At 39.6% G+C, this 15,952-nt stretch overlaps 1 protein-coding gene across 2 annotated transcripts in view; it reads left to right on the top strand.

Moving 5' to 3' along the window:
* LOC134533278 (UDP-glucose 4-epimerase) overlaps window positions 1–15,197 on the top strand; it is a 51,294-nt gene extending 36,097 nt beyond the window's left edge. For both annotated transcript variants that reach the window (XM_063370729.1, XM_063370730.1), the window contains exon 8: window positions 11,987–15,197. In XM_063370729.1, coding sequence (XP_063226799.1) covers window positions 11,987–12,042 — 56 coding nt within the window. In that variant the 3' untranslated portion in view covers window positions 12,043–15,197. The remainder of the gene's footprint in view (window positions 1–11,986) is intronic.
* Window positions 15,198–15,952: the final 755 nt, after the last annotated feature.

The following is a 15,952-nucleotide window of genomic DNA, read 5'->3' as shown; positions in this document are numbered from 1 at the left end:
TTGCGTCTGTCTGCACGATCAAGGGCTTGGCCGGGTCGAGGCGCGCTAGTAAGTGACAGTTGGCAAACCTGCGTTTCAGCTCGTCGAAAGCCTTCTGGGTCTCGGCGGTCCACCTGAACGGCCGCTTGGGTGACAGTTGGTCCGTCAGGGGGGCGGCTACAATGGAAAACTCCGGGATGAAAGCTCGAAGCCAATTGGCTAGGCCGAGGAATTTTTGTAGCTGTTTGCGTGTGCGCAGGGGCTCTTTGTCTAGGATGACGCGCAGTTGTTCCTCCGTCGGTCTGTTACCCTCCGCATTGACAACTAACCCCAGAAAGCCCAGCTCGGTAGTTCCTAGATGACATTTCTCTCTGTTGCAAGTTAGGCCGTGGGTAGCTAGTCGTTCTAATACTAGCGCTAAATGGTGTGCGTGTTCCTCCCACGTTTGTGACCATATGATTATATCATCTAAGTATGCCGCAGCGAACTTGCCGGAGTAGTTATCCAGGACTTTCGTTATCATTCCTTGGAAAGTAGCGGGGGCGTCTTGTAGGCCGAATGGCATCGCACAGAATTGGAATCGGCGTCCGTCTGGTGAGGTGAAAGCTGTTTTAGGCCTGTCTTCCGGTTTTATAGGCACTTGCCAATAGCCCGATTTTAGATCCAGAGATGAAAAGATTTTTGCGTTGCCCAGCCGTGCTAGGGTGTCAGCTATGCTCAAGAGGGGTGGTGGTGCGTTTATAGTGATTTTGTTGATGGGTTTAAAGTTAACGCAAAAGCGTAACTTCCCGTCCTTCTTCTCCGCCAAAACTATTTGGAAGTTATAGGGACTCTCGCTGGGCTCGATTATCCCGTCTTGGAGCATTTCTTGGATCTGTTCAAGGATGGCCTGCTTACCTACGTGTTCGTAACTGCCAGGTGGGATGAACATGGGTTCATGAGGATAAGTCGGGATGGCATGTTCAGCTAGGGTGGTACGTGTTAACGGGTCCGCGGCCGCGAACACACTGCACTGCTGATCTAGGGTGTTTTGAATGCGGTCAAGGACTTCCGGGGGGACCCCGTGGCGGAACTCGTCGAGACTGACCTTGGGTTCTTTGGGTGGTATGGGCTGCCCCAGTCCGTAGACGCTCCGTCGTCCCCGGGTGCCGACGTGCACGCACCAGGCCCGGACGTCGATGTAGGCGTGCTGTTCGGAGAGCCATGGGAGCCCCAGGATGACATCCTCCCGCAGCTGCTCCACCACCACGGCTGTCGTTGTTGACAGCTTGTCCCGCACGTACACCTCCAACGTCGTGACGCCCTGGGTGTGACAGGCGTCCCCTGTCGTGGCCAGGTGCAGGCGCCCTTCCCTGGGTTCGAACTTGGCGGGGTCAACCACCCGCGTCGTGACGCAGTTATAGCTGGCGGCGGTGTCAACGAGCGCGTGAACAGCGTGCCCGTTGACGACCACCGGGATTCGCAGCAGGTTGGCTTCCGCCGCGCCCACGTGGCCCAGGAGTGGCCCTGTCGTTGTTGTTGTTGGTGGTGCGGGGGAGGAGAACTGCTTTAGCTCGCCGCCCCCTGTCGCCCGTTTCCCGCCTGCTGACGCGCTGCGAAGTCCGGCCAGTATTTGTTGCGCACCGGGCAGTCTTCGTGCCAATGAAACGTGCCTGCCGGGCACGTGTGGCACTGTGGTGGTGGGCCGGCGCCGATGGCGCGCGTCCGCCACGCTGGTGGAGGTTGGCTGCCCTGGCCGGCCCCGCCGCGTCTCGTGTTGCCGTCAGGGTTGGGCGTGACGTAGGGCACCAGTGCCCTAGCGTCTGCTGTGGTCGTGGTCTCGGCCTTAGCGGTAGCTGACGTAGTTATTTTGGTCGGTCTCGCGGCTTTCAAGTCCAGCTCCACGGCGCGGGCGTACTGGATGAACTCTTCCGCCGTCAGTTGCGTCACCGCGCGTAAGTGGGGGCGGATCTCCGGGCGCATCAGCTCAACCACATGTTCCAACATCTCCGTGGGTTCGCTGTCAGGGAACAACGGCTTGTACAGCCGCACCTTCTTCACGACGAAAGCTTCCGCCGTCTCCGTCTGGTGTTGTTCGAGACAGTAAAGTTCAGCGCGCGCCCTCATATCCGCCTTCACGTCTGCGAATCGCGCTTCGAAACGTCTCGTGAAGTCTGGCCACGGCATATCGTACTCATGCACAATCTGCCACCACGTCTTCGCGTCCCCTCTGAGTGCGTTCCAAACGCGGTCCGCCCACTCGTTTTCCGGCACTCCATACCGGTCCAGCCGCCCCCGGCACGTGGTTAAGAACTTCCGCGGGTCGTCACTGGTCCTGCCGGCGAACTCGGGGAGCTCCACGTGGCCTACTAGCGTGAGTCTAGCCCGTGGTTGGTCCGGGATGTGGTCCGTCGGTCCGCTGGTGTCTTGCGCCGTCTGTCTCACGTGTTGGCACCACTGACACGTGTACCACTCGTCTCGTAGTGATGTCACCTCGGGCTTAGTCAGACTCTTGGTGTGTTTAAAAGCTCGACAGTTCCTACACCATCCTCCCTCCCGCGCCTCCCCGTCACATTCCATACTCGTGCATTTCCTGTATTCCAGTCCGTGATGTTTCGCCCGCACTGTTAGTCCCTGCACACGTGGCCCGTCATACTGTCCCAAGCATACACACGTGTCCGTCCACGAGACCCCTGCTGCCCCGCCCATCTGACGTGGTCGTGCGCAAACGGCACAGTACATGGCATTTAGTTGAAACAGTTCGCTTGCCTGGATAGGGTCCGGTCCGGGGTTCTGTCCGTGGTTGTCCGACATGGTGGTGTGTGGTGGTGAGACAGGTGGGCGTCTCTCTTCTCCTCGCTACGCGCGCGACGCGGTTGGCGGTACTCACACACACACTCACCGTCTGGGCAGCTGTTTTCGCCCGGGATGCGATCACGCGGCCGCTCGCTGGGAGTTCCGTGGGCTGTGCGCGCTCTTGACCTTGTCACGTGCCACGTGGCCGGCCGGTCCATTATCTTCCAGGCTCCCGTGTTTCGGTGCACAACCGCGTAACTCACACGCTCTGGTCTCCGCGGAAGAGGTAACTCGCCCCGCGCTCTTGGGCGCCAATTGAGGGCTACTCGGCTGTGGATCCCGACAGTCTCTGATGGAACTGGGCGCCACCACGTGTAAGGGCACGTGGACCCCGGCTAAACCTCTCTCTCAGGGTGTGACGTGACCCGAGCGAGGCGAGTTACCAGCCCTATTTCTGTTGCTTGGAGTATTGACTGACCCTGCCTAGCCCGATCTTAAGGCGCCGGGTACGCCTCACACCTAGCTATAGTAAGGAAGTACCACGTGGTCAGTAAAGAATACTCACAGTACTAGATTTTATGCCTTTTATTCCTTCCGCCCGATCTCACATACATGATTACGTTACACTGTTAAAATGCCGAGGCACGGACCAGATTAGATGAAGTTAGCTCACTCTCGTGGCTACACACAAAGTCTCTACGTAGGAAGATTAGTGAAAGTCTCTAAGCGAGAAATACGATTAGTTAAACAGCCCGCCGGTTGAGAGACGCCCCGGGGATAAAATGAAAAGGTTTTTGGAGATTACTTTACATGCCAGAATTACTCGATCAAAGTTTAGCAAGAGATGAAGTCCCCGGGTTGCAGACGCGTGCGCTCCCGACCGGTGGTGATGACGGACTGACTCGAGCGCAGCGTCGCTCGCGCTAATATCGTGCGCCAGCGATTGCGCCACGCCCGGGCAGGGTTACTCAGCGGCCTCGTGCCTCGACGGTGGAAGAACACAGCAGAAAGTTCTTATACACTAAGGTGGCTCTTTCGAGACCTTTCTAGCCTTGTCCAAGTCTGTGCCTGTTCGGGTTTGCCCGGGCAGCGTCCCTAACTCCGAACAACAGCGACACAAGTGACACTGATGACCCACCCAGCACTGGGACTAGAGAATAAGAATTATAAAGGAGTGTATATAAAATAAATTCAGAAAAGGGGCGTCGCGCTGACTCGAAATGCCTCCTTGCAGTCTGGCACGCAGTTTTAACACACACTTCCACACACGCCCATGTCCGTCGGTGGTGGACAAAAAAGGGGGGGGGGGGGGACGAAAAGAGAGGAAGGGAACGACGTCTGGCCAGGCTCAAGGGGGCGGAGCCCCGGTTGACGTCAACCATATATATTCACTTAACTATTGTACACTAATGTTTTATATGTGCTATTGATAGATTTTGACGAAGGCTGACAATTGAAACTTAAACGAACGTCGTAGCTTCTTCGAGTCAAAATTTATACTAAATGGAAATCTCGAAACGCAGCAAAAGCCCTCAAAATGGCGGCGCTTCCCCCTCCACTGCACACGATGCGTCACAGTCCTCACTGAGCATAATGAATTCTTTGATCCTGTAGCTATTCAGTGGTGTAACTAAATTTTGGATGTAGATGATAGATGTGTAGCAACACCAAACTGTATCCCCCGATTTTGTTATCATTTGTTTTTTGAATTTCCTCCCACTATGGAAGCAATTTTATAGATGTATACACGTCAAAAAAATACAAGCAGGTCGGTCAAAACATCTTCACTGACTCTATAACACAAATTAACTGTTCATTGATACTAAAAGTACTAAAATATATACTGTTCGATGTTTAATCCTGTGGTTGCTTGCAACTCATGGCTCATGGTACAAGCCGAAGGACTGCATTCGTGGAACAGTGATGCAGTTACTCTAACATCATTGTGGCAGTTTCAAGTTTGGTGTAGCCCAGATCACAGCAGCAAAATTTTCTCTTCCCCTACATTAATATATTAATCCACAACCTTTTTAGTACCACAATCACATTCTATCTCCATGGCTGCCCTTTGTCCTCCGAAAGGGCCAAGGTCGCTTATGTGACGTAATTTACAACCAATCACAAAAATACATACAAAAATATCAGCCAATCACAGGTACATTGCAACAGAATCTCAACCAACTCACTAGTTGTTCCCACTGTAAGAGTCCAGACCTTCAGTCAGCTCAAAAGTGGTCTAGATACACATACATAAACACTTGAAAATTGGTTTAAATGTTGAAGAAAATATTTAAGTTCTCAAACTAAATGTTACTGTCGATGATTGATTACTGAAATATTATCTTTCAGACAAAAACTTATTTTCATTGTTTTATTTATCCTTTACGAAAATCCACCATCTCCCAACCACGAAAACAAATTCATGTCGAAAATACAAACTGTACGCACAAAACATTTGCACTGATCCAAAACACAAATTTACTGTTCGTGTGTACTGACAGTTGAAAGTTATTTACTATTTGCAATAAATCCCATAGTTGCTTGCAATTCAAAGTACAAGGCGAAGGACTCTGTCCGCGGAACAATGACTACGTTACGGTATCATCGTTGTGGGCTGTTACCAGCAACTATGGCCACAATTTACAATTAAAAGTTTTAAACACAAAAAAAGTTGAATATAAATGGTGGAGCTCTAACGACTGCCATAAAATTCTCTGCCTTCACATGCATTTTTTAATCTGAGCCATCACCCGACACGCAATCTCGTACAGACACTGACTGACTCCATGGCTACAAGGATGCCCGTGTGACGTGATTCCCAAGCACTATCAACAAACAACTTGACCAACTAAAGTTTTTTCCATTCCATGTCTCTCTCTTTCTCTTACACTTATACTACTGATAAAACATAGCATCAGCCAGATTTTTCTAGCACCTTCCAGAACATTCCCTGTATCCATGCATTCACAAATTAAGAAAATACAACAGAAAATACTTAAAAAAAAGTAAAAGCACATGAAACTTAACTACACAAAAAATCAACAAATCAAAATTATTTTAAGTTACTTTTTCCCAATTAAGTAAGCAGGTAATCAGAAATCCCATAAGATCTTGAAACAATTATGATCAAATACCTCTCGAAAACTGTTATTTACATCATACTGTAAAACTTAATCAAGTGTCGTTTCTGATTATAAAAACCTAATATTTTTTAATAAAGTCATTTACAAAGTTGGGAGGGAAGTAGCTGTTTGCTGATATTCACATTATTAATTGATTTCATTTCATTAAACGTTACACAAGTGCTGTTGCCATTGCGTGCACATAGAAATTAAAATTGATGTTAATGTAAAAAAAAAAAAAAACCTTTAAACTATGACTGCACTAATTCAAAACATGCCATAATAATTTATTGGCATTGTTTCTTCAAAACTGCGTAAAACGAACACTGTTACTTTTGGGAAATGAAGGGGGGGGGGGGGGGGGGGGGTCAGATATACTTGAATGCCTACATTGCAGTTACACTGTTCCTCTTGTTTATCAATACTAATATTATAAATGCAAAATTAACTCTGTCTGTCTGTCTGTCTGTCTGTCTGTCTGTCTGTCTGTCTGTCTGTCTGTCTGTCTGTTTGTCTGTTTGTTACCTTTTCCCAGCTGAACGGCTGAACGGATCATAATGAAATTTGGCAAGGAGATAGTCTATGTCCATCCCCAGGATATAATCTATCTTTTGTCTAAAAAAATAATCTTTAAACAGGTTAAAAAAATATATCTTAATTTTATTTAATGTGTGTCATAGCTATACAAATTATTGTTAGTGTATTCCTTTATGTCTGCCGAGCAAATCACCCCTCCCCCTCTGGGGAAAAAGCCCCAAAATTGAGAAAATTTCAAGAATTTCAAAGATCCATTCTTTCGAGATGGAGTGTTCCGAAACATTCGAGTTCCTGAACCTCCACCCCACCCCCTTCCACAAAAGTGAAAGCCCCAAAATTTCAAAAATTTTTAGGAAATTATATTAAAATTAAGTCGTTATGAACTAAAGTGTCCGGGGAATGGTGTAAAATTTACCCAAAGACGTCTTCTCCATCAAACTTGGGAGAAGGGGGGGGGGGGGGGGGGCGCGGTATAAAAATGCAAAAACCCAAAATTTCAAAAAATTTAAAATTTTTCTTAAATATATACTTTTTTGCGATTTGTAGTGTTTCCTAGCCATTCAGGGTCCTCAAACGAACCTCCCCCCACAAGCAGTCAAAGCCCCAAAATTTCGAAGATTCAAAATTTTCAAAAATCTATTCTCTTTAGATTTTGAGTGTTTCCGAGCCATTCAAGGTCCTTTAACATACCCCCTTCTCTAGGGACAAAGCCCCAAAATTTCGAAAATTTCTGAAATTCCGAATATCTGTTCTCTTTCGAGGGATAAATAGAGATATATATATATATATACACATACATACATACATACATACATGCATGCATACATGCATACATTCATTCATTCATTCATTCATACATGCATTCATGCATACATGCATACATGCATAGATAGATGCATAGATAGATAGATGCATAGATAGATAGATGCATAGATGCATAGATATATGCATAGATGCATAGATAGATGCATAGATGCATAGATATATGCATATAGATAGAGATAGATAGAGATAGATAGAGATAGATAGATATAGATATATGGATAGAGATAGATAGAGATAGATATATAGAGATAGATAGATAGATAGAGAGATAGAGAGATATAGAGAGAGAGATAGAGATAGATAGATAAAGAGATATATAGAGAGATATAGAGAGAGATAGAGAGATATATAGAGAGATATAGAGAGAGATAGAGAGATATATAGAGAGAGATAGAGAGATATATAGAGAGAGATATATAGAGAGAGATAGATATATATAGATATATAGAGAGAGATATAGATAGATATATAGATAGATATATAGATAGATATATAGATAGATATATAGATAGATATATAGATAGATATATAGATAGATAGATAAATAGATAGATAGATGTATATATATAGATAGATAGATAGATAGATGTATATATAGATAGATATATATAGATAGATAGATGTATATATATAGATAGATAGATGTGTATATATAGATAGATAGTTATATATAGATATAGATGTATATAGATATATATATATAGATAGATATATATAGATGGATAGATATATAGGTGTATATATATAGATATATAGATATATATATAGTTATATATATAGGTGTATATATATAGATATATCTTCTTAATATATATAAATCTCGTGTCACAATGTTTGTCCTCAATGGACTCCTAAACCACTTAACCGATTATAATAAAATTCGCACACCATGTGCAGTTCGACCCAACTTGAGAGATAGGATAGTTTTTATTTCGATTAATTGTCTTAATAATTTATTATTAATAATAAACTGATCATCAATGTTGATTGGTGTTCAAGCGCGGGAAATAGTGGGTACTTAGTCTCCATGACAACGTTGCGTGCTCGAGAGTCGGGAAACCATCGGTGCTATTCGTTTTTTCTTCGGTACATTACAAAGCATTGTATTAAGTTTTTGTCAAAATTAATTACTTTTCATTATATTTCATTTATTATAACTGTAAATAAGAGATTTGGTCTCATTCCCCCCCCCCCCCCCCCCCCCCCCGCAATTAATACAACCGTGCGAAGCCGGGTCGGGCATCTTGTAGATATATATATAGTTATATATATAGATATAGATATATATAGATATAGATATATAGATATATATATATATAGATGGATAGATATATAGGTGTGTATATATATAGATAGATATATATAGATATATATAGATGGATAGATATATAGGTGTGTGTATATATATATATATATATATATATATATATATATATATATATATATATATAGATATATAGATATAGAGAGATATTTAGAGAGATGGATAGATGATTTGTATATGTGTAACTACTTCAAACATATTACAAAACAAAACTGAATGGCGCATTGCAATGCATGCCGAGCTTTAGCTAGATGATGGAATCTTTTCAATATTAGTAATCTCTTATTTTTCAGCTTTTCTCTATAGTGCTTTATATAGTCTGGATTACATACAGACCACCAATTTTTATATATATACTGGTAAATAACTATACACTGGCAGAACAACGTCTTTTGGGATCTGAAAGTGATATAAATTATTTTGCACACTTGACATTTAAATTAAGAAGACAATTACTAACTACATCTGATTCCGAAAAAGGTCACCCTACCCTGTGTTCAGCCCGGGCAACGCCGGGTACTGCAGCCAGTTTACTATATACGGACTTACGTGATACAGTAGAACCCCGATTTTACATTAATGCATTTTATGTTTTCCTGCTTTTTGCACCAGTTTATTTCAGGCCCGTTTTAACTTCATTTAATGCAATGAAAAAAATTCGCGTTATTACGACGTGCCTATAATCTACTTCCTGCAATTTACTCTGTTTGTTTATGCTATCCTTACTAATATTATAAATGTGATTGTGAGTTTGTTTGTTTGTTACGCTTTCATGCGGAAACTAGTCAACCGATCATCGTGAAATTTTGTGCGCATATTTTCAAGGGTATAGTAAAGGACATAGGACACTTTTTATAAATTAAAAAAAATATATATATATATTTTTTTGAAGGGCAAAAAAATAAATATTGGTATGTATGATCATCCGACTGAGAGTTTTATTAAGTTGAATGAAATTTAATGCCATCTGGCATTTGAATAAGTAAATTAAATAATTCACCAATCTAATACTGTAATACCAACGGTCAATTCACTATTCAATTTCATATTTCTGTGACCACCAAGCAATACTTAAACTTTTTTAATTTTTGAGGTAGAATTTTGTAATTTAGTAGAAAATGATGTGGATCTTATTACCCAAGTTTTCCCGGACTTGCAACAAAATTTGAATAGTGTTCAGTGTTTGTGCGCAAGAGAAATATTGGCGCCAAAAAATTATATTGTTAATAAGATCAATACTTATATTTTAAAAGAGGTGCAAGGAGAAATGAAGGAGTATTTTTCAATAGATACAATCATCACTTGAACTTTCGGATGTACCCTCACATAAACTTCAAATGAAACTACAGTAGAATCCGGATATAACGATCTTCAAGGGACCGGCAAAACTATGTCGTACTAACCGGTTGACGTACAAAACTGCTTAGGTAAATAAAACATTTTGTAGGATATATAATTACATATACTTTATTTTAATGGTTCTTGCACATTTCAATTATAAACATAGGTACATAATGTACTGTAATACAAAGAGATAAATTACATACGCACGCACTACATGAAAAACTCTGTTACTAACTAACGTAGAAAGTTGGTTATTTGAGTTTGTTTTTGACAAGCTTTTGTTCGTTAGTAAGAACTTCGAACAGCATTGTGAATTCGTGACATCGTTGTTTTCATTAGATCATCATCGAAGTTAGTCGGAACAAACACATTGAGCGTTTCCGCAGCCTTCAGAACATCAGACACACTCACGGTAGGGTGATTCTCCGCTGGTTCGTCATCATCACCATCGCTAACTTTGCCATTCGCGTCGTTGGCGATGATATTTTCCACAATGTTTTCATCAGACGGTTCTTCAGAAAGGGGCGACAGCATCGTCGACACACGCGTATTGTTCAAAGTCCTCGTTTGTTATGGGTAACTGATGCTTATCAATAGCCCTCGCCCAAGTGCTCAGCGGTACGTCGTCTCCTTCTTTAAAATCATCTGCGTTCTAAGTTATGCTACAGGCTACATTGCTTCGGATAAAACCAGCATGTTTGTAACAGTTAAAAATAGTCCCTTGCTTGAGTTGGGTCCAGGCATCTTGAATCATTAGAATAGCATCAAGAACAGTGATCTGAACACTACTGCTTCCGCGGCCGTCTAGTAACTGGATCATTTTCAGGACAAGGTTTTTATGAAAATGTTATTTCAAAGCTCGAATAATCCCTTGATCCATGGGTTGCAACACTGATGTCGTGTTTGGAGGCAGAAACACCAGGGTTATGTTTTTCAAGTTTTCAATATGGGTATGTGCAGGACAGTTGTCAACTAACAGCAGGATTTTCTTGTTCTTTTTTGTAAGTTCACGATCCCATGCACATACCCATTAGTTAAAAATGTCAGCTGTCATCTAGGCTCTTCGGTTGCTCTCATAATCCACTGGCAAATGCCGTACATTTTTCAAATAAGAATTGCACCTATACTTTTCAAACTTGATTTTAGTATAAAATGTGCGACGATAATGCAATAAAACACGGTTCATTCCCGGTATTAAATCTTTGTTGACGTCTGTTAAGGGTAACGTGGTCGGCAACAAATGATATTGTGAATAAGAGAAAACTTTTTTTTTTCTGTGAGTAATTTACTGTATTTTTATCTGTACGTACTATAACAAGAGGCAGCATGTAAAAAACCGAAAACATTTTTGGTTGATGAAAAACTCAACTTTTTAAAGTATGTGAACGAGCACAAAGGTGCTTGTGTTTCACTCACAGAGGTTAGGTGTGCCGATTTCAACTCTGAACACAATTGTGAAAAATCGTTAAATAACTGGAGAAAATGCATCTCAGTGTGGTGGTTTTTCTAAGAAGAAAAAATACATTCGTGCATCAAAATATGAGGAACTTGAAGAACATGTGAAGGAATGGTTTGTGGGTGCAAAGGCCTCAAATGTACCCGTTCATTATTTTCTGAGAAACTTTACGGTATTTTTTTGTTTCTTTGAAAAATATAACATTTGCTCTAGTACACTTTCCTTATGTTTTGTGATATTTTTGGTAATGTTCTTATCCTGTTAATATCATGTTATTATGAATTGCTAATTTAAGTAGGTATGAAAGTACCTATGTACGTAGAGTGTATGCTTACCTTATACACTCTACAGAATGTAAATATGGGACTTAAGTGTATAATTATTCTTTTTAGATATGCTTCAGACACTCATAATGAAAAATTATGTGTATGTTAGAGTACGATATTTTTAGGTCATATAATATTGCAGTTCTCTGAGCAAAAAAAAAGGATTTTTCATACATTTTCCTTATTTTACACTTTCTCACATTTTACAACATTTTCAGACACCCCCCTTCAATAGTGTAAAAAAGGGTTCTACTGTATGAACATATGTATAGTAACTATCAGATTTCCTGTGTTTCAGGTGAAAGTGTTTGGCGATGGCAGTCTAAAAACCCCAATGGCTATCGATCATCCTAGAAGATAGTTCCTTTGTTGCCTTGCAATTAGGCACCTGCATTGCTTGTAGTCAGTGTTAGTTTTATGGGTTTTGCTGAGATTTTATACCTTCAATTTTGTGGTTTTTGTTACCAAAGAAGAAATTATTGTTTTGTGTGTATTATAAAATTCTTAATTTGTTTGCATTTTTGCTTTATTGGATTTTTTTGGCTAGGAGATTTTAAATATTTGGTGATGTTCTTAACGGATTGAAGAAAATTGTTTGTCGTGACTCATTAGTAATGGTTTCCTACTTTAGTTCTCTGGTACCCACAGAGTAAAAAAAAAGATTGCTACCAGTATAAATGTATGAATTTATATTAACACTATTGAACCATGTAAAATAAATCAATGTATGTACATACAAAGCTGTTTAGGTTTATGAGAATTTTAATTATTGTGTTTGTCTTATTTCGGTAGAAACTAGGAAGCAGTTTTTTTATGCAATCAACTTATTTATATTGAAATTGGTCAGTATTATTTTCTAATGTGGTGCTTATTTTTGAGTAGGCAGTGTGTGTTTAAGTGCAAAAATTTTGTGGCGTTCTTTTATTGACTTACTGGTGTGAAATAGCTGAGAGCACGTACATGAGCGAGGCGAAGTGATAGCGTTGGCCTTCTGTGTTGTCGCGGGCTCATTCCACCTTGCACTCAACGTCAACCCAGATGTCAGAGAAATACTTTATTTTTTCCAGTAACTTTAGAGATGGACCATATTTGTTTATTAATAAAAAAGAATATTTGTGGTTTGTCTTTTTGGTATTTATTCTTTTAATTAATATATCTGATGATAATAAATGGTTATTTTTATTTAAATTCAATTTTTTAAAAAGCTTTAATTTTGTGTATTTTATGCATGACCTGCAGTTAAAGTAGAAAATGGTCCTTAAATTGTTGATAAATCTAAAATATGTTATGTTGGATTCAACAGCTATACCTCCTTAAGGTCTTATATGTTTATAACCAAGTTCAGGTAGTCCATTAATTACATGTTGTGCCTTAACGAAGTCAAATTTTCAATATGACACTAAAAATATTTTTAGGATATAAAACCTCTTGAGTCCATTATAGCATCTTTTAGTTTAGAGTTCTTCAGCTTAGACTAGTAAAATAACTACTTAGGATGGCAATAAAGAGTGATTATTGAGGTGAAATACATTTAATAAAAGTTGTAACATGCAGTTGTGCTTGATTTGGCGGCCCCTTAAGGAGTTTCAAAGATAGTTGTAATGTGTTTGTTTTATTGGGGTTAGCTCAGCAAGTGTTGTCAAAATTGTAATTCTTGCCAACAACAGCAATATTTCTCTTGAAATTGACTCATGGAGTTAAGTTACTCGTTTGCCAAAAATGAATAGTACCTGGAACTACTGTGTTGAATTTTTAGTACAACTTGTTTAATATTTAGTATTTTTTTTTTGTTGATTCAGTTCCTATGTTAAAGAATGAAGCATTTTGTGGTAGATCAGTAGTTTGTAGAATTTTGTGTATGTTAAATATTTATTTACATTTGAAATATAAAGAAGACAACAGCATATCATTGTACTGTACATTCATTTTACTCATGTATTACAGTGTCTGTACTGATAGAAAAGTGCCAAAAACTTAATTTAAATTGTGTTTTACACACACAATCATTACACATGAGATGTGAAAGTAAATTGGGTAACAATTTAAGAATACAATCAATTATTTATCAATTTAAGTTCAGATTTTGATTGGAAAATATGTAATATATTCTCCTTTAATGCTGATTAGCAAAACAAGTAATTTTTGTGTTGTTATATTTTGGGCTGTATTAAAACTGATCTTAAAGGCACCAGCATTTTTTACTGTTCACAAATTTACTGGTTTTAACACTTTCAACTCATGTATGATTTTAGACTAAGACTTTATTGAAACCAACTTAAGAAGTACAAAACTGTCTTTCATTCTAAGTAGTTTCAATGTCTTATAAATAAGGAAAAAAAATTCCACCAGGAATATTGTTTGTGATTAATTAGCTTTGTTTTCTTTCTGTGTAGTATATATAATTTTTAAAGCATTGAGATAGTTAAGTGTTTGGATAGAGTAACAATACATGTTTGCAGAAACTAAACATTTTCATGTAAATTGTGTAGTTGGTACAAATACAGTAAAACCTCGCACAACGAAATCCTTTATAACGAAATCCTCGGTGTAACGAAGCATCTGTTAAGTCCCGCCAAATTGCTATGTAATCCTATGTATTTATACCTCTATTTAACAAAGAATTTTTTGGATGCAATGCTAAAAACACCCGCTACAGCGAAGGTAAAATGGAAAAATCTTCAAAATATTTTTGTAGGATTATCATAAATTGTCAATTTTGCTTCGTAAATAAATTATGCTTCGGCAAGTAAACAATACTGCCGCCATCTTACTACTGATTGGTCATAGACGTAAGAGTTACAGACGTACTGAAACGCACTTTGACTACCAACATAAGCTATCGTACTTCGATTAGGTAATCGATCTTCCGAAACTGCCTAGAAAATTTCATCACGTGAACAATTTACATCATTGTTCTGTGAAAATGTGTGATCGTTTATCCGTGTTGTAATAAATGCAGATAACAGATACAGATTCTGTGGAAGTGTTTCTTAATTAAAATCTGTAGGTTTAGAAAGTTGTTTTTGTTCCATGTTGTAGAGGGAAATAAATAATTTAACCAGTTATGTATCTTGTTTAGAGGTTAAGTTTTTCTGGGTTAGATCTGTTCGCTTGTAAATAGGTTATGGTTGGACAAATCTCGTGCGGTACGATAATAAATGAGACTTAACTTTCAGTAATTTATTGTTAGTGTTCGTAAAATGGATAAAAAAAAAAGGAAAGCAATTTCCATTACAACAAAATTGGAAATTCTACACGCAGTAGATCAGGGAGATAAAAAAGCAGAAATAGCTAAAAGTAAATAATAAAATAATAGTAATAGGTATTACTGAAGTAAAGATTTCTTAAATTTTAATTTATTGTGATCTTTAGTGTATAGTGGCTATTCTTTTCCATTATTACATAATATACAATATAATTATGTACTGTAATCAAATCGGATTGGTTTGCTTAATGTTCATTTGCTCTGCTCGAGGACTCTGTAGCATGTATTAAAAAGTATGTAAGTACTTTGTGTATATTGTAGCTATATACTGAGTACCTACTATTACTTCTGTGTTTTTTGAAATAATGATGGCTACAGAAAAAACCTTTTGTATCACAAATCATTTGTTTGTTGGTTTTGAATTCACCTCACTATAAAGAAACCTCGCTATAACAAACACACATAATATCAGTCCCTTCAAGTTTGTTATACCGAGGTTTTACTGTATTGTTCTTTCTTCCAAAAACTGTCTTCAGTTTTGATAAAAAAAGGTTTTTTAGAATTTTAACAACTTTTTGCACATACTGAAAAAAATTGACAGTTTTCATCTGATGTGGATGTGTATTTTGTCATCGTCTGGCTGTCTCGAAAGGTGAAATTAGGAAAGTTTATGCCCGGTGAGTTCTCAAGAAGGGTTCCTGGCCACGTGGCAAGAGACAGCACTGATGAAATGAAGAACAAGAGATACAGAATGCTGTTGATTTAATGCGGAAAAGACCCTTTACACAGTGCTACCTCAGCACTTAGCCCGGAGCGTTTCGCTGCTGCCGGACCACGGCCGTGCGTACATGCGTAACATGAGCGTTACTTTTAAGAATTGGTATGCAAAATTAGCTGTTCAAGGAAGCCGCGGAAGTGAGGCCCGCCTGAGGCTCTCATGGCTACAGAATAAACGACCCATAAAGTTTGTGGCATAGTACACGATGAACACTTCATGATAACGAAACACAAATTACTTAACTTTACAAAACACTAGAAGCACATATGGACAGAGTCCCG

The sequence above is a fragment of the Bacillus rossius genome, chromosome 6 (genome assembly GCF_032445375.1).
Source record: "Bacillus rossius redtenbacheri isolate Brsri chromosome 6, Brsri_v3, whole genome shotgun sequence".
Lineage (NCBI taxonomy): Eukaryota > Metazoa > Arthropoda > Insecta > Phasmatodea > Bacillidae > Bacillus > Bacillus rossius.
Note: the sequence above shows the minus strand (reverse complement) of the source record. Positions and strands in the feature narration are given on the sequence as shown.